Here is a 26,688-nt window from a genome sequence, read left to right as displayed (position 1 = left end):
CTCACCAGCTGAGCCAATGGGCTTGATGTCTGAACAGGCGGAGAAGGCCTGCCAGGCTCAGCGGGGAGGTGGCCAGAGTCCACCAACAACACCTGCCACGGGAAAGGGTCGGGGAAGGAGCCATGAGGCATTTGCCCAACTTGCTTTTGGAATTGGTTTTCAAGCCTTCAGGGATTTCTAGGAAGGGCCAAGGGAAGGACGCCAAGTCCTTTTGTTCCAAGGGAGTCCAAAGCAACATCTCAAAGTGTCAAGTTGCATCTGTGCACCCGGGAGTGAGGCCCAGGCTCCCATGGCCGTGGCGGGGCGTGCAGGATGCCGGCCGGACCTTCAGGACTACCTTGTTTGGAAAGGGAGGGAAGAAAGGGGCTTCCAGTCCAGAAGGGAAGGTCACAGGAGGAAGCAGGGCTGAGCCTGGCCTGGGGACCCAACTTAGCAGCACGGGGCTCTGTTCCTCGTCAACAGGGCAGGCGGGAGTCCTCCCAGAAAAGCTGGGGAAGGGAGAGCCAGGCCTGCCCAGGTGGGAGACACTGCAGGAGACACAGATCAGATTCGAGTGACACTGGTTAGACTGCGCCATCCAGGAGGGTCCTCCCTGACAGGACGCACATTACCCAGCCCTCTTGTGTCCTCCGAGGCAGTGTTTCAAAGGGTGGTTTCTGGCCATTAGTGTCCCAGCGATCAATTGTTAGTTGTGGTCGTAACTTTTTGCCCAGGCGGACCTTGATGTCATGATCCCCCTGCCTCAGGCTCCTGAGTGGCTGGGGTTATAGGTAGGCACCACTGTGCCTGGCACCAATTTATTTTTTATTTTTGGTGGCGGGTGTACTGGGTATTGAGCTCAGGGGAACTCTGCCCCAGAGCCAAATCCCAAGACCTTTAACAATTTGTTTTGTGACAGGGTCTCAGTAAGGTGCCCAGGCTAGCCTTGAACTTGCAATTCTCCTGCCTCAGCCTCCCAAATAGCTGGGACTATAGGCATGTGCCACCATGCCTGGCCCAGCACCAGAATTTTTTATTTTTTGGTACTAGTGTTTGAACCCAGGGATGCTTAACCCCTGAGCCACATCCCCAGCCCCCACCCCCTTTTAGTTGTAGATGGACACAACACTTTTATTTATTTTTATGTGGTGCTGAGGATCAAACCCAGTGCCTGACACGTTCCAGGCAAGTGTTCTACCACTGAGCTATAGCCCCAGCGCCCCCAGCCCTTTTATATATTTTATTTAGAGACAGCGTCTCTCTGAGTTGCTTAGAGCCTAAGTTGCTGAGGCTGGCTTTGAACTCAGAATCCTCCTGCCTCAGGCTCCCAAGTCGCTGAAATTACAAGTGTGGACCACTACACCTAGCCCCCTTTTATTTTTTGAGTCAGGGTCTCACTAAGTTTCTAAGGCCTCACTAAATTGCTGAGGCTGGCCTCAAATGTGATTCTCCTGCCTCAGCCTCCCAAGTCTCTGGGATCATAGGAGTGCACTGCTCTGCCTGGTGTCAGTACCAGAATTGTCCACAGATGGTCAAGCTGAATGCTGTCTGATGAAACTTCACAGGCACACAATAATGTAAAATTTATTTCACACTGTGGGTTATATTCAAAAAGATCTGAAAGATGATACTTAAAGGGTCAGTTTCTGGAATGGAACATACCACGTCCAGTCTTGAGATAATTTGAGTATAAATTTGTAGATCAATGAAGACATAAAGAACATGCTGAAATTTCTTTTAAAAGGAAAGACCCTTTTTTATTAAACTTACATGTTTTATTTTCTTCCTTTCAGAACCCTAATTTAAAAAAAAAAAACAAAAAACCTTTTGTTTCTACTTAAAAACAACAACAACCATGAATCAAACAAACCAAGGAAACTTTTAAACATTGCTTTCGTGGTGGGAAAGGAGGCAATGGGGTTCGACATGAGCACAGAAAACGACACCTGGGCACAGAAAGGGGACCCCACTGTGGGTGCTGCCAGCGGTGGGGTTGAGAAGCAGCGCCTGCCCTGAGGGTTTCCCAAGCAAGTCCGCCTGGCTCAGGAAGCACCTCCTCACCGTCCAGAGCAACAAACAGACCAAAGCCCTAATGATCTCACAGATTCAATCAATCACTCTAGTTTTTAAAAAGCACACGTTCTCCCCTCCCTTCCCCGTTCTGGCGACAGGGCCCTTCACAGGACATATGTGTTCTTCACCAGCTGCTCCTTGTCATCTCCAGAGCTCCAGACAGTGCGGAGAGCACGCTCCTGCTTCTTCCGCGCTATCCGGATCAGGCAGACCACAGAGGCTCCCAGGAGGAGGATCAGGACCATCACAAAGAGACCTGCCAGGACCACCGCTGAGGACAAGACAGGAGATCAGTGAGTAAGGAGGCAAGCAGCCAGAGACGGCGCCCTAAGGACACACGACACGACAGCCCACATGAGCTGGACAAGGAACAGACACCTCCAACAACCCAGTAGGGCTTGGAGAACTGGAACTGGGGAGACAGCCTTCCAGGGAAGTCACCAAGGAGAGCCTCTGAAAAAGGAGGTGCCGTGCCACATGCACAAGGTGGCTCTGTGTTCCTCCTTTCTGAAACACGCCACTTCTACTCAGATCCCTGCCATGAGCTGGGCCGAACCACATGGGAGTGCAATAGATGTATACCAGGGAGCAAAGCTTCCCTGTGGTGAGTAACATCAAATCCCAAAGGTTGTGTGTCCACACACACTCCTGATCAGTAGAGAAAAACATGTGACCCTGCAGGTAGCTAAGAGGACTGCTGCTGGATGACACCAGGTGGAGCTGCGCTGGGAGGGAGGGGCCGCGCTCCTACCTGCTGGGTAGATATAACAGTGGCTGCCTGTGGCTGCCCACTGCTCAGTGAAGATGCCCTTTCTCCAGGCAGGGTTCTGCCTAAGGTGCATGGCTTCCTGGGCGGCCACTTGACTCTCCCTCCTCCGCTGGCTCAAGAACTTCAGACCCAGGCTTCTGGGGATTCCCTTGTCCACCGCAGCCCCCCAACCAACTCTTAAGACCTGGGCAGCTTTCCAAACCCACACCTGGGAAACCAGGTTCCAGCTTCTAGAACAAGGCAGACTTGCAGGTCAGGTCTTGGCTCCTAGCAGGTAAACAGGTCAAGAAAGGGGCCAAACCAGTGTGGCAAGTTATTTGTCCAAGATCACCATTTACAACTCAGGTTCAGAAACAAAAGTGAGAGCATGCTTGAGCCTCTGTGTCAGGCCAGACTGCTTGGGGACAATGGCACTGGCCTGGGGCTCATGTGGCTCTCCTCTCTGAAACCCATGACCAACTGTTTATACCCTACAACAGCCAAGTTCCCTTCAACCCTCAGGTCAGCCTGGTGGCAGGGATGGCCTGTGGAATTACTGACTCACACCAGCCTATTTGTGTACAAAGTATGCTGGGACAAACGGCCACCACAAGTTCCAAGCTGCCTCACCATCTCATGTAAAGACAGAGCTTTCTACCAAAAAGATATTTAGAGTGAAAAGACAATGTGGCCAAGATAACATGAGCCTAAAGAAAACGCAGCTGAGCAGACTGAGCTCCGTGGAAGAAGGAAGTGACAGGCAAGAGGTCACTAACCTTTGGTGCCAGGGGGGAGGACAGGATACGGCTCCTTTCCTGGAAGAGAGCGCACAATTCTTGAGAGGTCAGCTCATGGCCCTGCCCAGCTCACAGAGTGGCCACCAACCCAGGCTGCCCCTCAGGCTCGCCTCAGCCTTGGGGTCCTCGCAGGGAACTTTTTCTGAGGGACTGCTAGCTGTCAGGGGCTGAGGCCTTGCCGCTCTGGTGGGGTCCAAAGAACAGCATTCCCAAGGCCCTCATCTCAGGGATGGAGAGAGGGACTCGAGTCCTCGGGAGGGCCACAGACTCAGCCTCACCGAAGCAGCGCTGCATGCAGGCCTCCTTGGAGAGATAGCTGTTCTTATTGCCCCGGCACCCTCCGTAGATGAAGTTGTCACAGGAGTTCTTCTCAGCATCAAAGTACCAGCGCAGGAAGGCTGCCCGGCAGGGCCCAGTGACGGCCTTGGCAGCACAGTACTCTGTGGGCAAGGTGGCACGAATCAGCGGGGCCCAGGAGGAGGGAAGAGCTACAACGTGCCTCAGCAGACACAGCAGAGAAATCTCCATGGAGAGAGCTCTCTGGGTACAGGACCTGCTGAGTTATGGACAGCCCACTCTGCCCTACATCCTCAGATGGCTTCTTTACAGCCAGGACTGTGCTCACATACTGATGACGCGACGCCAGAGACTATTCCTGGCAACTTTGGTGTTCTGACTCAGACTCTACAAGATCTGTCCTGGGACCCTAATTTCACACCCGGGAACTGTAAGGTGGAGCGACAGCAACTTGCCCACAGTCACACAGCTGGTGAGAGACGAGCAGAAGGTAAATTCTAGATCCACACACTCCATTCCCTTTCCAGTAAATCTTCTCCCCTGGCACATCCTGTTTTCTGCTAGCCTGGAGCACCTACTAAGGACTGTCACCCCCCATCCTAGCCTAGAATGCTGTCACCTTAGAAAGGCCAAAATGCCCTATTCTACAATTCTTTTTCTTCTCTTTTTTTTGTTTTGTTTGCGGTGCTGGGACTGGAACCCAGGGCCTCACACATGTTAGGCGAGTGCTCTACCACTGGGCCACATCCCCGGCCCTCCTCCCTCAGTAGAAACTTCCAAGTGTGACTGCCCGCTAGGTAAGAAACCATGTTTTGCCCATGCATAATTTCTCTTTAAAAAGTCATACCTTCATAGTTGAAAACACCATCAGAGAGGTCATCCGAATCCTGCCTTCTGGGAACTGAAACACAAACATCTTTGTCAGGGAAGCTGGGACAGATACAGGACACATGGCCAAATGGGGAGCGGGTCTAAAAGGGCCCACTATGGGAGCATAGACATAAGTGTCACCTTTAAGGAAGGGTGTGGACCACAGCACCTGCCAGTCAGTGCACGTAACACAGTGAAAGAACAGTCCCACCACCTAGAGACCACTACGGAAACTGACCCAGATGCCATTTCTGTTCTGATTAGACACTTCCTGATACAACTAGAAATTTCACTCTCCTGAGGAAATTTTTCTGATACAGGCTGGACACCTGAGTTACCATGGCGGGGCCAGGGTTCTGGATGAACTTGAGAGGCCAGCAAGGGAGTGAACAGTGCACCCAGGCAGAGAAAGGCCAGGACAGGCACGGTTTCCTGGCCTAGCACAACGGGCAAGCTACAAGTCAGCCGACCCTCACAGCTACCTCACCAAAACGCTCTCACAGGCATTAGTGTGAGTCAGAGGCCAAAGCCCAGGTCACAACTAGTGCACGGGCACGAGCCACCTGGGGTTCTCTTCCTTGAACAGAGTGGGGCAGAGTTCCTCCCTCCTGCAGGGCAGGTCTCTCAGGCCCCCCGAGCCCACTGCCTGGTGACTGGCCCCTGAGGTGCCTTTGCTAGTGCATGTGCCACTCACCCAGGCTCCGGCTGCAGAGTCCTTAAGCATAAAGGAGGGTGGGGCGGCTACTGTCAGCACTACAAAGCAAGCTAACGCCAAGCTCGAGATCAGGACTGCAGCAGGCGGAGAGGCGGGCGGGCAGCAAAGGACGGAGCACGGAGACAGCAAGACAACAGGGAGCAAAGGAGGGAGAACAGGAGACAGCTGGGGTGGGAAGTGAGATAGCACAGCAGGTGAGGCCTGCGGGCCAAGGCAGGGGCCTGAGCCTCCACTGGGCAGCCAGGAAGCACCGTGAAACCCTTGACCCTCCTGTGGGCAGGACAAGGACAGCTTCTCAGTGGCAGAATGTTGCAGCCCAAAGCCAGCTACCCAGGCAGAGCCATGTTTACCGATTCTGAGCCAACAGAACCAGGAGGTGGAAGCCTCTATGACTCCCAAGTTACAGTGTCCTTTCTCGACCATCTGGGAGGCTCTCATTTCCTTTGGGGTCCTTTTAAAAACTTACCACTGGGGACAGAAGAACCTGCTCCACTCCTGCTGGTGTCCAGACCATCAATGGAATTCTCTGCAAGGGAACAAATAATGCAGTGAGAAAGCACCTCCCAGCTGTCTGGTGAAGAAGGGCCAGCAGGCGTGAGTGGGTCCTGCACACCACTTAGCAACCCATTTCTTTTTTTTATTTTTTGGTTCTGGGGCTTAATGGAGGGCATTTAACCACTAAGCCACATCCCCAGCTTTTTATCTTTTATTCTGAGACAGGGACATGTTGCGTTGCTGAGGCTGGCTTTGAACTCGAGATCCTCCTGCCTCAGCCTCTGGAGGTGCTGGGATTCCAGGCGTGCACTATGGCACCCGGCTCATTTCCTCTCTGCAAGGTGCGTTCAGTCGCATGCTGGACCACAAGCATGCCATGTCTCAGTCATGAAGAACCCAGGCTGGCTCTGAGGATTCAACTCTAAGGAAATCAGAGCAAAGACACACTGAGTGACTTTTAAGAAGGGAGACCAGGGTGGGCAACTTTCAGAGACCCTGTTTCAAAATTTTAAAAAATAAATAAAGTTAAGGGGCACACAACAGTGTAAATTTAAATAGTGCTAGGCGTGGTGGCACACTCCTGTAATTCTAGCTACTCAAAAGACTAAGGCTGAAGGATCACAAGTTCAAGGCCAATTCAGGCAACCTGACAAGACCCTGTCTCAAGAAAATAAAGAAAAGGACTGAGGAGCATTGTCCCCTAGGCGGTTCTAGTTATCGCTGTAAATTAATAAGCTGGCATTCCATTCTCGTCTGGCTTCCCCAGAGCATGGCTGCCTAGGAGGGAGACACTATAGCAAAACTCTGGGGACTGGTGGCTCTGGCAGTTTTCAGCTCTTCACAGGCCGCTGTGAGACCCTCAAGAGCCGCAGTTGGTGCCACACCTGAGCATTCGGGCCCTTGCAGCTGGGCCCGGCTCTGGACCACCTCCAAGAAATCAGCGAACCTGCTTCTCCCAGCAAAACACAACCCTTGCCCCCAGCAGCCATGTTCCCGCTTACATCCACTATCCCCTGCGTGTCCCCAATACCTCAACCCTCCTCCTGAGAAGATGGGGCTAGCACAGCGAGGGAGCACAATACAGTGCCCCACATGGCATCGTCACTGATGATGGAAAAATAAACCATTTTTTCCTCAGTTACCATCTTGGAAAGTTCCCAGTTACCCCGAGAGGTGAGGGATTGACCTGTCTGATCTAAGATCACATTCTGCCTCCTCAGCTCTCCAAACTTGCTGAGAGAAAAGCAAACTGCCCCTTATGGGGCGCACTGCTGGGCTCATGTGTTCCTGCACTGCTTTAGACCTGAGGTCATAGCCAAGGCCACTTTTGTTGTCCCCTCTTTACAAACTTAAATAAGCTTATCTGATCTCTGAACGCGCAGCAAAGCAAAGAAGGATTAGAGCCAGTGGGTAGAGACAGAAAGCTGTAAGCACCAGACAAGGATGCAGGGCAGGCTCGGGGGCTGTCGTAGGTCCTGAGGGGCCCACACAGGGTCCACGCTGAAGAGTCACAGCCTTAAAGCCAAGTCATCAAGAAAAGCTGTGTGAGCTGGGCGGGGTGGTTCACGCCTGTAATACCAGTGGCTGGGGAGGCTGAGGCAGGAGGATCGAGAGTTCAAAGCCAGCCTCGGCAACTTAGCAAGACCCTGTTTCTCAAATAGGACTGGGCATGTGTCTCAGTGGTCCAGTGCCCGTGAGTTCAATCCCTGTACCCATCCCCCGCCCCGAAAATACTGTAAGAAGTCACATACTGATTTTAAAAGTGTCACTGAAAATCTTACAAGACTGTCTGGACAGCCCCATCCGTGGGCTCTGGAACATCTGGGAAGGATCAGGTCCCAAAAGGCCAACACCTCCCCACCACTACCTCTCAAGGAGTCCTCCCAGGCTGGGGATGAGCCAGGGCCTGCTGGTGGGGGCGTTGGGTTTTTATTTAACTGTTAGGCTGTCAGGATCAACATTATCTTGATCCCATGACCCACATTCCAGTGTCAACTCATAACTTGGCTGTATGAGCTTTTTGTGTCATTTGTCCAAGAGGTAAAAATAACCCAAAGGCCCAGGGAACAGAAGGGCAGCCTGAGAACAGGTTGAAGTCCCATCCTCCAGGACTATGCTGGGGGGTACCTTCACTCAGAATCACCAGAAAAGGTCCGCTCTCCCCTTCGGGAAGAGGAGAGGCCTGTGAACCACAGTGAGGCCACAGGGACCTGCGCACTGAGCTAGTTTGTTCTGCTTTTTAAACCTTTGACAGGTTCCGACAGCCGAAGGTGTCCACAGCCAATAAACAAACAAGAAGACCTCCCACACTACCAAGGTCTCACCTGTAACGCCAGCACATTTCTCAAGACACTCCTCCTTGCTCTGGTAATTGTTGTCATTCCCTTCACAGCCACCATACACAAATGGCTGGCAAGACCCTTCAGTGACATTGTACCACCATCTGGGGATGGAGGCCCGGCATCGTCCCACCACCTTCGAAACTTGGCAAAAGTCTGAAACACAAAACAGAACCCAGCTGCTATGACAGGGCAACCCTGGCTTCAAAGGACATGCACATTCCTATAGGAGGCAGCCCATGATCTTCCAGATCTCTAAGAGACAGAGCCTTAAGGTCCAGCCAGTCCCTCTGTGAGCTGCTTCAGGCCTGCTTGGTGAGTCCTTCCTTGTGCGGGAAGAACCACGTCATCCAGCAGGAGCCTGGCCCACCCACACAACGTTGCGAGCTGATTCTGCCCTTGCTCCCCTTATCAAAGACATTCGTCTTTGATGCGCTGTTGGTGGGTAAAGCACCCCCAAGTGCAACTTTCCTAACTTTTTTTTATCCTCTCTCCAACCAGACAGGCCACTCAAGTCACAAGAGCCTTAGAAACAAGCGTTCCAACTCTAGTTCTCCCATCCTCAAAGGCAATGCAGGCCACAGAACTTCAGTGGTTCCCATCTGAGCACAAGGAGATGGAGCTGGGTTTCCAGGAGTCCCTAAAATCTGGTCCCGCTCTGGTCGGAGAAATAAAAAACAATGTTATAAAAGTCCAACCAGATCATTAGCATATAAAAGGCTAAATGGCCTCTCAGAAAGAGCGAAAAAACTAGCCTAGAGAAATCACCTTTCTTCTGATGACTCCCAGGAGAGGAAACCACCAAAAATAACTCGACCATGCAATTCCCCATCTCCCAGGCACTCCAGCCCCCACTAATCCTGATCTGCGTGGGGACCAGCACAAGGGTGCTTGATAACCAGGTCTGGATACAAGCATCCAGGTGGCACAGTTGCTCATGGGTGGTTGTTCACCCCTCTTTAGTCGTTTCCATGTTTGCTTGGCGCATTTCACCAACTGGGAACAACCTTTGAAAGCATACAGGACTGCTGTGTCTCCAAAATACTGCATGATAGGCATGAAACCAGATGCTTCTGGAAACACTGATCTCTCCATGAAAAAGGTTGCTACTGTGCAAAAGGCACGCTCCCTCCCCCAGGAGCTCCCACACATGCCAGGAAGTCCCAGGTAACTAGCAGGCAGAAAAAGCATGTTCTGCAGCAGGAAGTGATTCTCTGAAAGCAACCATCCATTAAACCATCAGCCAGAAAGCTCCTTATCTGGATGCTTCATGTGAATGAAATCACACAGCATGTCCAGAAAAGGCAAATTGACTGAGGGGGAAGTGGATCAGTGATTCCCTAGTGCTGGGGGTGGGATGGGCAGTGACTGAGAATGGACATGGGGATCTTTGGGGGGAGGATGGCAATGTTCTAAAATTGGATTGTGGTGATAGCTGCATGAATTTGTAAAATGTAAAAATCCTTGGAATGTATACTTAAATGATTTTATGGCATGTGAATTAAAAGCAGCCAACGGGGGGCTGGGTGCCCTGTGCATCCACAGCCTCAGTTGCTTGGGAGGCTGAGGCAGAGGCCTACAATTCTGAGGTCAGCATAGGCAACGCAACAGGACCCAGGCAACCAGAACCAGAACCATCTGGTATCCACCTGCAGCAGGCACTTTTGACAATGCACCAAAGGTCACACAACACAGCATCAACAAGGCTGAGGGAAAACATGCAGAACAGAGTCCTCCAGCGTATTATTCAGCCCAACTCACATGCGTCAAACCCAGAGGCAGCATGCGATCCACAGGACAAGATGAAAAGAACCCACAGGATCTAGTTACAATCCCAAATTGAAAGCATCAGCTATGCAGGGAGCAGCCAGTAGTAGCCACAGCCCACCGGAGGCCTAGGCATGCTGAGCGCCCTGGTGATCACTCTGCTTTATGTCAGTCACACTTCCTAAGCAGTTTCTGGTAATAAAAAAAAAAAACTTTAGGGAAGAATTGTTTGCCTTAAATGGATGAAGTCCATAGTATGTGAATTAAATCTCAAAGCGAAAACCAAAGAACAGAGGGAAGGGTGGACAAAGCTCAAGGCAGTCAGGAGGGAACCACCAGACACCACAGACCATGGCATCATTGTAGCAACTGGTGGCTTTACATAAGCAAGGGTGACAGCTACATGCTAGATGCTGGGAAGCAAAAGCCTGAGGGTATATAAAGAGGGAAAAAAAGAAGGGGCTAGAGCTGGGGCTCAGTGGTAGAGTGCTTGAGGCACTGGGTTCCATCCTTAGCACCACATATAAGTAAATAAAGGTCCTTCAACAACTAAAAAAGATAAGAAAGAAAAAAAGATCTACCTAAGGATGAGTGAATTCCATAGTGCCTAAAGGTAGCCCTCATCTTATAGGTTCAGATCTGCAGGTGTACCAGGGTCCCTGAGGAGACATGGGCATGCTGACAGCGCTAACAAGGCCCACAGGACAATACAGGAAACCTAAATGCTAAATAACCAGCATCCAAGAAGAAATCAATTGTCACGCATGCCAGAGGTTTGTGTTTGCCAGCACACCACCTGGGAAAGCAAGCTGACATGCAGCAGGTCACTGGGAGTCACCTGCAGTCAGAACAGTGACGTTCACTGAATGATTCTAGGGCTCTTCTCGCCAACGGAACCCAGAAGCAGAGCAAAGACTCCTGGCAGCATCTGAACCCACCGCCAGGGCCTGCCTCAGAGACACCTCTTGGTACACTGCGGCCTGGCACCCTGAGGGAGTGCAAAGCTCTTTCTTCGGATGTGCGAGCACCCTTGTCACAAGTTCTGGGGGACTGGAAGGCTATTTTGTCTGGACAGTTCTAAATTACCGCACACTAACTTCACAAAAAAAAGCAGCCTTGTTTTCAGGTTTGCTTGCATGAGAAGGACAAAAGGACTTCCCTGATGGCCCAGAGGAAGTCAAAACATCTGTATTAAAAGAAAACTTGAGGGGTTGGGGCTGTAGCTCAGTGATAGAGTGCTTGCCTAGTATGCGTGAGCACTGGGTTCAAGCTCCAGTATAGGAGGGAGACGCCTTTCTGTGCGTATGAAAGGAAGTGTCTCAGAATGGAGGAATCTCTCTTTTTTCTTTCTTAATATATATTTTTTTGGTTGTAGATGGACATAATACCTTTGTTTATTTATTTATTTGATGTGGTGCTGAGGATCGAACCCAGTGCCTCACACATGCCAGGCAAGCGCTCCACCAGTGAGCCAGAAACCCCAGCCCCCAGGAGTCTCTTTCTGTCAACATACTAACTAAATGCCCTCACCCCACACTGGGGGACTGAACCCAGGGGCATTCTATCAGTGAGTCACATCCTTAGTTCTTTTTATTCTGAGACAGGTTCTCTCAAAGTTGCCCATGCTGGCATCAAACTTTTGATCCTCCCACCTCAGCCTCCCAAGCAGCTAGGACCACCGAGAGCACCACCATGCCTGGCTAAACTGCATTTAAACTTGTACGGCATGAACCTTTATTCTGCAGGCTTGAGAGAACTGAGGTCATGGAAAGCGATTTTGTTTTAGTCTGTGTGTTTGCTTTAAAGGAGGCAGTGTTCCTTCATAAAACACATACAGTCTTCACTTTACCACAAATAACACCAATGAACTTTTTCTTTCATTGCTCTCCAAAAAACTTTTATAAAAGCCAGAAATATTTTGGTATTTATGATGACTTCCATGATTTGTCATCTTCCTTAAAAAAATTTTTTTAAATTAAAGTACCACGGCAGATTCAGATTTAAAAAATGAACACGCATACAGATGCAGCCCTGTAATCCCAGCAACTCAGGAGGCTGAGGCAGAAGGATCACAAGCTCAAAGTGTGCCTCAGCAACTTAGTGAGGTCGTCTTCAAAATAAAATGCAAAGAGGGTTAAGGATGTAGGTCAGTGATAGGGCGCCCCTGGGCTCAATCTCAGTACTGGGGGGGAAGGAAAAAAGAACAGACATGCAGAGCATTACCTACTTTTTGACACCCCACTTCTTGCCTCCACCTAACATTATGCCAGGCATATCATGTGCCTATTTTTTTTTTTTTTTTTTGTGGTACTGAGGATCAAACCCAGGGCCTTGTGCTTGCAAGACAAGCACTCTACCAACTGAGCTATCTCCCCAGCCCTCATGTGCCTATTTCTAATGGTCACAATAAAAGTGAAATATGGCCAGGTGTCGTGGCACACTCTTGTAATCCCAGTGGCTCAAGAGGCTGAGGCAGGAGGATTTCAAGTTCAAAGCCAGCCTCAGCAACTTAGGGAGGTCCTAAGCAGCTCAGCGAGACCCTGTCTCTCAATAAAATATTTTTAAAAAGGGGCTGGAGATGTGGTTCAGTGGTTAAGTGCCCCAGGGTTCAATCCCTGGTACAAAAAAAAAAAAAAAAAAAAAAGTGAACCATGAAGTAACACCCCTACTTTTCAAATGAGGACTCTGAGCCTTGGGGTGGATAAAGGCAAGCAATAAACAGAGCTGGGTTCTGAATTCCCGCTCATCGCTTGGAGCACTCGGGTAGGGAGCCTTCCACAGGCAGCAGAAACAGAACTGAGCTGCCTAAAAGCCAAAGATTCCTCAGGGATGTTATCCCAGTTTGAGAGCTCAACAAGGTCATTTCCCTTCTCCAGAGGCCTCATTGGGGCCTGTTTCCAGTCACACTTAAATGACAGGTCATGGAGAGAAACATACTGAAAGCACTGGCCAAGGCTCAGGGGATGTGGTTGGACATAATTTCAGGAAGTTATTCCTTAATGAGTTCTTTTATTATTACTAAGAAATAACAACAGCTGAGGGCAGTGGCACACACCTATAATCCCAGCACCTTGGGAGGCGAGGCAGGAGAATCACAAGTTCAAAGCTAGCCTCAGCATCTTAGCAAGGCCCTCAGTAACTTAGTGAGACCCTGTCTCAAAATAAAAAATAATAATAATAATAATAAAAAGGGCTGGGGATGTGGCTTAGTGGTAAAGTGCCCCTGGGTTTGATCTCTGCTACCAAAAAAATTTAAAAATAAAAAATAAATAAAATGATTGGCCTTAGACTACTATTGAGAAGCAATCACAGAAGGTATCTCAAGTCCTATTTGTATGCTCACAAATGCTAAAATGCAAAATTAACTACATTCAACATGTTTTCAAAACACAGGTTAAGGGCCCGGCATGACACATGCCTGTAATTCCAGCAACTCAGGAGACTGAAGCAGGAGGGGCAAGTTCAAGGCAAGCCTGGGTAACTTAGCCAGACCCCATCTTAAAATAAAATTTAAAAAGTACTGGGGATGTAGCTCAGTGGTAGAGCACCCCTCGGTTCAGTTCCCAGTACTGCAAATAAAAAATAAACAGGAAGAACGAGAAAAAGTTGATGGGAACCAAATTTGGAAGCACTCACTTCATAATATGTGAAATAAAAAAATGGAACTCATCTTTAGAAAACAGTAGCATTCTTTTGCAGAAGCAAAAAAAAAAAAAAAACCAAGAGGTTAAAATCACATATTTTCTGAAATATGACCCTAATTTAAAATCCTGGCAGGCATTTTGAACACTGGCTGCTGTCAAATTGAGAAACAAACTGGTGAATGGTATCACGGAAAACAAGTTTCTCTGGTTCTGCGGTCACTAGAGCTTTAACAAGACAACCAGTCAAGAGCTCAGATAACTTCACCTGTCAGAGCCACTTGGAATGATCTGCTGTCACCTTCTAACAAGGATATTACTGAAATTTCAGGCTTGGGGCACTACCAAGTCAATTTAATTTTACAAGCTTGAGAAGATAGTCCCTAATCATTCTTCAAAAAAGCACAGTTGGAACCTGTTATCCCAGCTACTCAGGAAGGTCACAAATTCAAGGCCAGCCTCCAAAACTTACGGAAACCCTGTCTCCAAAAAAGAAGGGAAAAAACCCTGCAGTTGGAGTTGTGCCTACTTTGTTACAAAGTATGTTGACTTTACAAGTATACTGAAAACTACAGAAAATACCCTAACACTGGTATAGTCACTTCACTCCTGTTTTATCAAAATCTAACATTTTTAAAGCATTAAAACATGAATAGATGAAACCCTCCATAGAGTTCTCACTTCAAACTTGCCTGTTCTCCCTCCCTCCCAAATTCATGATCAACTTGAACTTGATGTTATCTTTTATTCATGTTTTTTATATCCATTCAGAGTATATTATTTTGTTTCTTAAAATATTTTGAATGTTGATAGACCTTTATTTATTCATCTATTTATATGTGGTGCTGAGGCTCGAACCCAGTACCTCACACATACTAAGCAAGCGCTCTGCCGGGAGCCACAGCCCAGAACCTACTACCTTACTTTTGATGTGTAGTGAAGGAACTGACTGAACCAGCAACTCAGGCATGCGAGGCAAGCACTCCATCGCTGAGCTACCCCGCCCTGAAGCTTACTTTTTAAGCAAGCAAAGATAACTCTTAGAGTTCTAGCCCTTGATACACTAGACTACCATCGGTGCTATAAACTGAAGCACATGGTGTTCTTGTCTGACAGACATGTCAGGAGAGTTCTGGGTCACCTACCAGACTGAAGTCCATCAGGAAGAGGTCCTTCTGCTCCTCCCCCTCGGCCCATCTGTTTTTCTGTCCGCAGTACTGGGGATGAACCCAGGGTGCTACTGCTAAACTACATCCCAGCCCTATTTATTTATTTATAGACAGAGTCTCACGAACTTACCCAGGATGGCCTCAGGCTCCCACACTGTTGGAATTACAAATGTGTGTCACCATAACTGGCTGTTTTGTTTTCATGGTTATTTTGTGAGGTACCAGGGATTGAAACAAGGGTCACTCTATCATTGAGGTGCATTCCCAACCTGTTTTATTTTTTTCTTATTTTAAGACAGGGTCTCACTAAATTGCCCAGGATGACTGGGTGTGGTGGCAAAATACCTGTAACCCCAGTGACTCTGGAGGTTGAGGCAGGAGAATCCAAGTACAAAGCCAACCTCAGCAATTTAGGGAGACCCTATCTCAAAATAAAAAATAAAAAGGGCTGGGGTTGTGGCTCAGTGGTAAAGCACCCCTAAATTCAATCCCCAGCATCAAAAACAAACAAACAAACAAACAAACAAACCCAGGCTGGTTTTGAACTTTGGATCCTCCTGCCTCAACCTCCTAAATAGCTGGGATTACAGGTGTGCACCACCACACCCAGCAATATCTATTTCCTCCAAAGCATGGGTCAGGGCCAAAATAGTAAATACAGGCAGTAACCTGTGGTGTTGGGGGTCAAGCAAAGCAATCTTTCAATCAATGGAGACTGTTCCATGGCCTTCAAAACTGGGTGTGGTGGAACATGTCTATAATCCTAACTACACAGGTGGATCACAAAGTTCAAGGCCAGCCTGCTTAATTTAACCAGTGTCTCAGAAAAAAAAAACTGAAAAAGGTGGGTGGGGGATGTCAAAACATTGTAAAACGTTGTCAATTACAAGTGTGAAATGAGTATTTAGTACACAGTAAGCTCAAATATGAAAATTAAAGTGTTAATTTCTTCCCCCAAATGAACAATGTTTATAGAATGATTCTCATATGACATGGAGCCAGCAATACTGTGCAGCTTTTCTAGATCTGAACTGGCTTCCAGCATCTTATCCTCTGCTCTTACAGTGTTCCTGAGAATTGCTTCCCTGTAGGTTTCTGCTGCCATGACTTGCTTTGGGACATCACCCACAAGTTACCTTTCTGGTTTCTGTAAAGCAGTCACGAAACTCTTCTGGTCACATAGCCACAGCCTCTGAAATGGCGGCAGTGTCAACATTCCCACAGCTGGCTTTTCTGCCGCTTCGTTTATGCTTGGCTGGAATTTCACCTTCAGAAGTTACCCTGTTTTGTCTTTGCTGTACTCTGGGGTTTTATCATAGGGACAAGCAGACACGCAACTACATGCTGTGCTGTGGACATATGAACCAAGGGACGACACGCAGCGGCCAGGCTCTAGACTGGATGTAACTTACAGGGATCTGCGGTCTGATCGGCTAGCAGCTGGCACTTCTACTTCACCCAAAGTCACAGTTAACAAACCGCGATGACTGAAACTTAAACCCTGTTGTTGGGGGTCAGAGGTAATTTAATGGAGTCGGGAAATGAAGTTCCTATGCTGAAAACCCTGCCTTTATAGCTCTGTGGGTCACATGGTCTCAGCTGCAGCTACTCTCACTGCAGCATAAAAAGCACCATAAACAATATGGAAATAAACGACCATGGCTGTGTTCCAATAAAACTTATTTATGGACACTGAAATCCAATTTTATATAATTATCATATGACACAAAACGTTCTTCTTTGGGTTTTTCTCAACCATTAAAAATAAGTTAATAACTAGACCACTCAGCTCACAGGCCCCAGGCAGGTGGTATCACAAGCCGCAGTCTGCCACACCCTTCTTTTTTTTCTTTTTTAATTCTTAGTTGCAGATGAACACAATACCTCTATTTTACTTATTTAATTTTATGTGGTGCTGAGGATGGAACCCAGTGCCTCATGTGTGCTAGGCAAGTGCTCTACCGCTGAGCCACAACCCAAGCCCCACTCCAGCCCAGACAAGGCCTTCTTGAGAGAAGAACACTGCTCAGATGGAACTCCCCAAGTCTCTCCTGTGGGGGCCAAACCGACAGCCCAGATTCCTGGGGTTCACATTCCTTATAACAGACCACATTCCTCAGGTTAGTCCTTTGCCAAAAACGCCATAGCCCCCTACTCACTGCTAAACAGCTCTACTCTTCAAAACAGCCACTTCAAATTCCAAGGACCAAAAGGAGGTTATTTGCAACAATAATCCTCACATATTTGAAAACCATATATTATACAGAAAAGAACAGATAAATAGGCCTGCTTAGTATCAAAATGCAAAAAAAAAAAAAAGAAAAAAAAAGTCATTTAATTCAAGAATTACAAAAAACTAGGGCAAGTATTACCACATCTACAAAGGGCTTGGGTGTTCACAGACTTAAAACAGCTGCAAATTCACTACCATGACATCTTGTTTGTCTGGGTAAATAACTTAAGATAACCACAGAAGGAAATAATTTGAGCTGTTAAAAAATAGGAAAATATGCCAGATATGATGATGCAAACCTGTAATCCCAGCTACTCAGGAGGCTAAGCAGAACTGAAAGTTCAAGGCCAGCCTGGGCAACATAGGAAGATCCACCTCAAAATACAAAGCAAGCAGGCAAACAGACTTTAGAGGCTTTGACGATAAAGCAAAGCTCTGATTATGGCACCACCATGTCTCTCTGGGTTAGGGCGAAGGCTGGGAATGTTGGACAATAAGACAGTATAACTGGGCCTAAGTTGAAGTGAAGACCTTCCTTATGTGATTCATACATGTTTGAACCTAGTAGACACCAAAGTATTTCTTGACAAGTCTGTTAGCAAATACTACCCTTTGATTGGACCCAGTGGTGCACATCTGTGATCCCAGCTACTCAGAAGGCTGAGACAGGAGGATCAGAATTTTGAGGCTAGGGTTGGGTGCAGTGGCGCATGCCTGTAACCCCAGCAACTTGGGAAGCTGAGGCAGGGGGATTAAAAGTTCAAAACCAACCTCAACAACGTGGTGAGTCCCTCAGCAACTTAGCAAGACCCTGTCTCAAGATAAAACATAAAAAGATCTAGGGATCTGACTCAGTGGGGGTGAAGTGTCCCTGGGTTTATTCCCTGGCACAAAAAATAAATAAACAAGTTGTTTGAGTTGTGGGATCCTGTTTTGAAATTAAAAAAAAAAAAAAAGGGCTGGAGAGTAGCTCAGTGGTGGATACCCCTGGGCTCAATCCCCACTAATGCAAAAGAACAGAAACAAAAAAAATTGCCCCATTAATCTTGTGCCCCCCCCCTTTTTTTTGCAGTGCAGGGGATTGAACCCAGGGTCTCATTTATACCAGATAAGGGCTTTACAACTGGGCTGCCTCCCTAGCCCAATCTCTGGCTGTTTGGAGAAGTAGCACATACCACCTGTAACCTGAATTCACTTGTAAACAAGGAAGTGAGGAGACAGCTGGCTTTTCTCCATGAGCCCCATAAAGATATATTCTACAAGCTTGCAGATTCATTTTTTAAAAAACTATGCAAATGGGAAGTTTTTCTCTGACACACAGTACCAATATCCAAGTGTTGTGAAGATTAAGGAGCTTTTAATCCATTAGAAGTGCTTAAAATAATATTTGGCAAAAGATTTTTTTTTTTTTTGCAGTCCTAGGGAATGAACCGAGGGTCTCCTCACACATGCTAGGCAAATGCTCTACCACTGAGCTACATTCCCAGTGGCAACAGCTTTTAATAAATAGTAGATACTGTGTTTTTATGAACATTGGACTAATAATATAGAATAATATAGAACAGAGAGAATGAAGATGAAGGACAAAACATTTAACTAGAAGTCCAACCAAACGTGGTGACTGATAGGATGCATGGGATACAGAAAACCAAAGCACAACCTGGAGCCAAATAGCTGAGGACATCAACCCAGGCATCAACCGTCCCCTTGATTTTCTTGCTGCACAACCATTTGCAGAGCCTCCAGGGACCAGAATAAGACAGGGACAACAGCCCAGAGTGGTGTCACACGCATGCAATCCCAGTGATTCAAAAGATTGAGGCATGAGAATTGAAAGTTCCAGGACAGTTTCAGCAACTTAGACTGTGTCTCAAAATAACAAGAAGGCCTGGGGATGCAGCTCAGTGGTAAAGCACCTCTGGGTTCAATCCCTGAACCAAAACACCACCACCAACCCACGGTGGTGGGAGGGCTGGGGATGCAGCCCAGTGGCAGAGTGGGAGCAAAAACCACAAAAACAACAACAAAAATCATTATGCTCTGCTTACCCATCTGGACTTTGAGTGCATTCTTCCTAAGGAACGAGGAAAGCTCACAAGGTTTGTGTGACTGAAGAGGTACAGAATACCAAAGAGGAACACGAGGCTGTTTGCTTGGCTTTTACTTTTGAGATGGGGGTTTTGCTGTGTGGCCAAGGTGGTCCCAAACTCCTGGGCTCAAGAGATTCTCCTACCTCAGTCTCCCAAAAAGAAGTTTTAATTCTACCAGGCAAAATTCCAAAGGTATTTTTATAATCAGCCTTAGTTTATGGTGCTCTATGAAGCCACCTATTTTGGTTAGGTGAACAGATTGCACGTATTTGAGTGCTTCAGTTTCCAGTACAGAAAGCAATTACCCATCTTTCTCCTCTAGGCTTGGGCGTCTGCAAATTGCCATTATTAGGACAAGTCATTCAGAAACTTTAAAATAATCTCTATTTATGAGGTAAGAACATTTACAATGACAAATCCAATTTAAATTATAAGGGTCATAAAATCCTGGTGTTTTAGATATAAAGTTTTGACATATTTAGGTATGAAAGCTTATATTTCATAAACCATCAGCACAAGGTAAACCACCACTCCTACCATCACTTCATGTTCATCACTAAAACAGGACTGATAAATTCTACCCTCACCTAAGTCCACAGCAAGAACTGAGTGGCGCATTAGAGCACTTGGAAGGAAATGAGCCATTTCCAAGTCCTTCACAGAACCAGTGCTGTGAATTCATTCCGGAGTCCTTTTGTGAAGCAAGGACCAGCTTTGAGAAATTAGCAAAGACTAGTGAACACTTGAACAATGATTTAACCTTTTTTTCATCATCATTCTTCTAAGGAGTCCCTTTAGACACATTTTTTCTAATCAACCCATGAAATTTGATTTTAATTTATGTATTTACTTTTCTGAAGTCATGCACCCAGAACCCAGTTCAGAATCATTGTGAACCAGGCACAGTGGCACACATCTGAAATTCCAGTGACCTAGGTGTCTGAGGCCAAAGGATCACAACTCCGAGGCCAGCCTCAGTAATTTGGAGAGACTCTATCTTAAAATAAAAAGGACTGGGGATGGAGCTCAGTGGTAGGCACCACTAGGTTCAATGCCCAGTGCCATAAAAAAAGAAAAAAAGGTAAAATGATTTCCAATGAGAAATGCATTTCAAATAAACTTCAAGGTAATTAAACTTCAAAGTTCCTGGGCCTCAGCATCCAACGTTCTGGCACTTCATTCTTTTTTTTTTTTTTTTTTTTTTTTTTTTTGGTAGCAGGGATTGAACTCAGGGGTACTTAAACACTGAGCCACATCCCCAGCCTTTTTTAAATTTTATTCAGAGACAGGGTCTCACTGAGTTACTTAGCACCCCGTTAAATTGCTGAGGCTGGCTTTGAACTCTTGACCCTCCTGCCTCAGACTCCAGAGTCACTGGGATTACAGGCATGTGCCACCATGCCCGGCTCACATTTCATTCTTTCACAAGAAGTTTTCAAAAAAATTTTCTCAGAAACAACTTGTGAAATGATATTGTGACCAGGATCATACAACAAACCCATAATCCATACTCTGATGCTTCTGGAGTCATCTGTGAATTTTTCATTTGTCCTGTGCCCACTGGGTTAAGGCCTCCAGATGGATGATGTCATTTCAGTGTGACCCCTGCAGAGCTCTCTCCTCTCTTGCATGAATCACAGGCAACTCATCCCTTATCTGGCCTCCCCATTGGCTTCAGAACAAATAAGAGACCTAGCTGCCTGGCCAGCTACCCAAGGACAAGCCTGAATGTGCAAATGACTTTGACCACAGGTATAATGAAGGAGAGTGGAAGAGAAGTTTCCTTTCTCCATCCCAGGCTGAGCAAAGGAATGTTTCTGTTGTAAAGAGAACACTCTCCCTCGGTGGACCTAAAGTCAAGGTCCTCATCATCCTGTAGGGACTGTAACCCGTGAGCCCCCAAAGCCCATGTCATCATCACTAAGCACAGAAATCCCACAATACTCATGTTAAAAGCACAGATATTGACCTATTTCTTTGTTTACAGCACCATCTTCCTCTCGTCACAAAAAAAACAGCCAGGTGTGTATGTTTTGTTCAGTGCTCTATTTTAAGACCCTAAAACAGTGCCTTGGCACTTGATGGGTGCTTGATAAATATTTGCTAACTAGCCTGGCACTGTGGCACACACCTATAATCCCAGCTGGGGGGGGGGAAGGCTGAAGCAGAAAGTTTAAGGCCCACCTGGGCAACCTAGTGAGACCCTGTTTCAAAACTGAGTTAAAAAGAGAGGCAGGGAACGGGATGTAGCTCAAAAGTAAAACATTCCTGGGTTCAATTTCCAGTACTGGGGGAAAAAATTGTTGCTTATATCAGTGAACAAGCACTTGAATGTGGCTTGCCTGCAAGCAGATCAAGCACCTCTTCTATAAACGATAAAAATTACAGAAGATGTTGATCAGCTACTAACTCTAGGTACATTTTAGCTCTTACGTGTCATCTTAAGTTTGACCATCTGTCACAACTATCTGTGGGAATAAGGAGGAAGGGAAAGGAATGGTGACTGACATACTCACTGGAGATTTTCTGGAAAGTCCACCTTGTGTTGAAGTCTGGGGAAGCTGTAATTAACTTAAGGGGTTAATGGAAACTGCAGATCGCTTGGAAGCCAGTGGAGGCTGTGGAATGAATGTTGCCTTGCCAGGCTCCAGTGGAAATTCCCAAGAGCAGCCCACAAAGAACCCTAAGTCAAGTAACCATTAACACGAGCTGACGCCCAAGGCCAGGCAAAAAGTTACAGGCAGCATGAACTACACTTCAATGACAGCTCCTAAAGGAATTTCCAAGGTTAATCTCTGAAATACTGTACCGGTCAAAAGTATGTACTTCAGGGCCCTTAAATATCAGAATTTAAGCTGAGTGTGGTGGTGGCACACACTTATGATTCCAGTACAAGAGGCTGAGGCAGGAGGATCACAAGTACAAAGTCACCTGGGCAATTTAGTGAGACCAACTCAAAATACAAAAACTGAAAAAAGGGCTGGGGATATAGCTCAGGGGTAGACTGCTTGCGAGCATAAATGAGCCCCTGGTTCACTTCCCAGTACCACAAAAACAAAACAAATGTAGGGCACAGTGGCACATGCCTGTAATCCCAGCAGCTTGGAAGGCTGAGGCAGGAGAATCACAAGTTCAAAGCCAGCCTCAGCAACTGAAGAGAGGCCCCTAAGCAACTTAGCAAGACCCTGTCTCAAAATAAAGAATAAATAGGGCTGGGGCTAAGTGGTAGAGCGCTTGCCTAGCATGTGTGGGGCTCTGGGTATGATCCTCAGCAACATGTAAATAAAATGAGGGTATTGTGTTCATCTGCAAATAAAAAACAACATATATTTTAAAACAAAGCAAAACAAAAAATCCCAAATATCACATGGAGAGAAGAGGAAAAAAAAATCATGCCTATTTGCATGATAAAGTGTTTTTTTTTCACCTCCCTTACAGCACTAGTACTGTACGACTTCTAAAAGTGTTAGATGTCATCTATCTCCTTTTTTAAAATGAAGCATATTCTCAAGGTGCAGGCCACAACCCAAAGGCCCACAGATATAAAAGGTGGACAAATAAACTAGGCACCGTGGTGCATACCTGTAACACCAGCTACTCCGGAGGCTGAGAGAGATAAAAAAAATTAAAAATGGCTGAGGATGTAGCTCAGCAGTAGAGCACCCATGGGTCCAATCCCCAGTACTGAAATGTAAATAATTATAGACTGGTAGAGGAGTACATGTCCCTCCCCCAAGGCTCCAGGCTCTAGTCCATGAGTGCTATGTGGGAACATAGGCCTGTGTTCTGGGCAGGTTCCACCAGGTCTTATTTTTCAAGCAAAGCCAAGAGCCAAATGTCTTTTTTTTTTTTTTTTTTTTTTTTAAGTCGTGGATGAACCTTTATTTTTATGTGGTGCTGAGAATCGAACCCAGTGTTTCCACATGCTAGGCAAGCACTCTACCATTGCGCCACAACCCCAGTCGCCAAACGTCTTAAAGAAGAAATTCCTGACTCTAGAAATCACCCAAGTCACCAAAAGATTTCGTGAAGCTTCCCAGGAGGGGCCATTTTCTATGGAAGACAGATTTATCCCCGATTCTGGAAAACCTAGCACAAGGTAAGTTTTCCCTACCTATCTGCAGGTTTGGAGTCAGGACTCTTCCTCCAGGCCTTCGAAAGCCCCGTGAACTTGCCATGCCCTTCCCACTGCCCTCCATCACTCAAGAGCCTCACGGACATGATCAATCTCAGACCAGGAGACACTGATCATAGACAAGAAGCCCCAGAGTGCAATTCCGGAGGCTGAAGCAGAAGGGTTACAAGTTGAGGCCAGCCACCCTCAGCAACTAAATGAGAGACCCTTGGCAACTGAGATCCTCTCTCAAAATTTAAAAAAATCAAAAAGGTTGGGATGTAGCTTCAATCTCTAGTACCAAACCCCGCCCCCCCCCCCAAAAAAAAAAACAAAAAAAACAACACCTCCCCAGAGTTAATCCTCATCCCCACACAGCCTGTTTTGTCCTATCTCCATCCCCCAATTCCTGGACCCTTCAGCAAAAGCTCATTTCTTCAATTCTCTGAACATTCTTGTCACCTTACTCTAGTCAGAACCTGACTTCCTGCTTCCAGACCATTTCCCCTAGCCTCCCAAGCCACATTATCAGAGCAGACTGCTCACTGCCCATGTGCTTCATCTGACCCATGTCCCTACTCCTCACTTCTCCACCATCTTTATCTGGACTCACTGCCTCTCAGGCTGCTTTCAGCACTCTCGTTTCCATATCCAGAAAGATGATCCTCTGGCCTCAGTTCTTTGACCTTCCCTCCTCCAGTGAACTTGTCCTCCCAACTCCTCACTCATACAGTCACATGGTAGACCTTGTCTCAATAACAGCAGGCTCTCTGGAACCACACTCTCATCACCTACAATCACTGCTCATGTATCCTGTTCTCTAGATCATTCTCTCTAGAACCTCAACTGCAACAAGCTGTCAGCCCTACCATCTTCATGTTCCTCAGCCTCCTCATGTCTTTGCAGAGAAAAATCACTCCCTTAGACTCACCCCCCATTCATGTCTCTCCACACACTCATCTGGCAGCACATGTGCCAGGACAAACAGCTCGCTCAGCAGATATTCTTTCTTTGTGAGAAAACCAAAGCAACTGGAGAAGGGGGGCAGGATCAAAACTGCCTCCTGCCTCAGATCAAGTTGTTTGAGCTTTCAAACAAAAACAACACTCCAGATAAGCGAGGGCAATAGTTCACCCCGTCAGACACTAGAACTTCTGAAAGGTCAGTAGGTCCAGCCAGCTCCAGCAGAATCAGGGGAAAAGTGGGGTCGGGTGGGGGAGACACAAAGAACAGAGAAGGCCTCTGCAGTCAGACCTGGCTTTGTCAATGACCATTGTATGAGCAGGCCTGTCATGTCACCACCACGCCAGGTTATTTCCAGGATTAAACAACACATACGCGCTCAGAGGAAGCAGTAACCACATGCAGTCCCAGCCAGGTAACTGGAGACACATCCTAACTTCATTTCTTCATCTGAAAAAAGCCCAGAAGGGCTGACAAATTCTGGTTCGTACTGCAACAGTCAACATGTGCATTCCTCATTCCAGGCCCTCTAGGACTGTACCTCTCTCCACTAGCTCCTGACAACTTGGACAACTTTTTCATTTTCCCCCTGCCTCAACAATAGGGCAGCTGACCATTCTCCAGAAGTTACCACAGGGGATGATGACCTGGCAGGCACACATCCTGCTCCTCTCTTTTTTCACCCAATGTGCAGGCCAATAAAGCCCTGGGCCGCCTAGTTCCTGCCCACTTCTCCCTCCTCCCAGTCCCCGTCTCTCACTTCTGCTACGACTCCCTCTTTTCCTTGAATACAATGAGCTTGTTCCACACTCAAGACCTTTGCACTCAATCATCTCCAGACAACTGAACGCTGGTTCCCAAGGTCTTTGTGTGGCTGCCACTTCCTCATTCTTCATGTCAGAGCTCAGATGCCAACCTCCTGGGAGAGACCTCCCCTGACCACTGGAGCTGAAGGAGCCCCCATCATCTTGTCACTGTTTCTGTACTTCACCCTGTTCATTTACCTCTTAGTCATTTAATCTTTGGTCAGGGCTCTTTATTTAGATGTACACCATCTCTCCCGCTGGACTACAAGCTCTGTGAATGCCAAGAACCAGGCCTGTGGAATCAACTGTTGTCACCACTGCCAGCACAGTCTCTGACACATGGCATGGGCTAAGTTCGCTGAATCAATGGATTCTTCTTTCCAGAAGAGTTCTTTTCAAAACCCTCTAGTACCTGTCTGAAGCGGTTAAGGTTATAACAACACTTGAAGAAGCCAACCCCAGTTGCTGGTTGCCAATACTCTCTGGCAGGAAGGAGCTTCATCTCTGCACCTTGGAAAGGTTTCTCCCGGCCACCAGTTGCTCCTCTTTTCTTCCTTTTTTCGACCATCACCACACCAAGAAACCCCTTCATCTTGGGCATCAACCCTACTGCGACTGATTTAGAAAACTTTCTGGAGACTGTGGCTCAATATCCAAAGAGATGGGGATGGGGGTTTCTTCCTTGAAGCCAAAATTGCCACCAGGTCACCAAATCCAACCCACAACCCTCAGAGGCGTGGCCTGCTTGGCTTTCTTTGGCCGTGGGACTTTCCGCTGCCAGGAGGCGTACTCGGTGCGGCTCCTCACCCCCTTCCTGCCCCAGGGAGGGCCAAGGCCACTTCCTTCTTGGTCAATACCCTCGTCCCCTCCTTCCTCCTAAGGAAACTTTCCCAACCTTTCTCCTCCGCCCGCGTGCACTCCCAAGAGCCCCCAGACCTCCTCAGGGCTCAATCGCAAGGCGCCCTGACCACCCCCAAGCGCCCCCAACTTCCTCCCCCGCAATTCCCGGGCCCCGAACCCACTTTACCCCCAGACCCTGCCCCTCGAGCCCCGCCTCCGGCCTCCATTCCTCCCTGGACACCCATCGGGCCCTCACCGTGGATGCTTCGGTCTCCGTGGGCCACCTCGGCCCTGGAGAGGAGCAGCGATGCCAGCAGGGCGAGGAGCGCCCGGCAGCGCCGCGGCCCACACAGCTGCGCCATGACGGGTGCCCGGGATGCGCCGCCGAGGCCTCGAGCCGCAGGCCGTTGGGGTCTCGCGATCAGGTGCGAGAAGACCCTGGCCGCGCACGCGCGCTGGAGGCCCACCGGCTCAGGTGTGGTTGCCCCCACGGGATCTGTGAGGTGCCCGAGGCTCCGAAAGCTTTTTCTCGGACCTTCGGTGGGCGGACACTGTCTTCGTGCTCGCCGCTTCGGTTCGCTCCCCACGCGTCCCTTTGCCCCTCGCGGCACTCAGCGACCCTTCCCAACTCAGGAGCGCGCTGCACCGCCAAACTGCCAGGGGGGCGCTAGAGCCAATGGCGGACGCCTGGAAGCGGCTAGAAGGAGGCAGCCGGGCAGGGGGGCGGGGAGCACCTGGCGAGGCGGGGCGTG

At 47.9% G+C, this 26,688-nt stretch overlaps 1 protein-coding gene and 1 long non-coding RNA gene across 2 annotated transcripts; one reads left to right on the top strand and one right to left on the bottom strand.

The window, feature by feature from the left end:
* Positions 1 to 1,547: 1,547 nt before the first annotated feature.
* On the bottom strand, positions 1,548 to 26,688 carry SPINT2 (serine peptidase inhibitor, Kunitz type 2). Its single transcript, XM_079119973.1, has 7 exons — positions 26,193 to 26,688; positions 8,299 to 8,469; positions 5,946 to 6,005; positions 4,742 to 4,795; positions 3,876 to 4,037; positions 3,577 to 3,615; positions 1,548 to 2,323 (listed from the first exon to the last, which is right to left on the bottom strand). Exons 1-7 carry the CDS (start codon positions 26,296 to 26,298, stop codon positions 2,157 to 2,159), a joined length of 759 nt encoding a protein of 252 aa, XP_078976099.1. The 5' UTR covers positions 26,299 to 26,688; the 3' UTR covers positions 1,548 to 2,156.
* On the top strand, positions 4,044 to 10,616 carry LOC306649204. Its single transcript, XR_013760607.1, has 2 exons — positions 4,044 to 4,384; positions 8,815 to 10,616. It is a non-coding gene; the product is annotated as an uncharacterized lncRNA (long non-coding RNA).

This window comes from Sciurus vulgaris, assembly GCF_902686455.1.
Source record: "Sciurus vulgaris genome assembly, chromosome: 17".
Taxonomy (NCBI): domain Eukaryota; kingdom Metazoa; phylum Chordata; class Mammalia; order Rodentia; family Sciuridae; genus Sciurus; species Sciurus vulgaris.
Note: the sequence above shows the minus strand (reverse complement) of the source record. Positions and strands in the feature narration are given on the sequence as shown.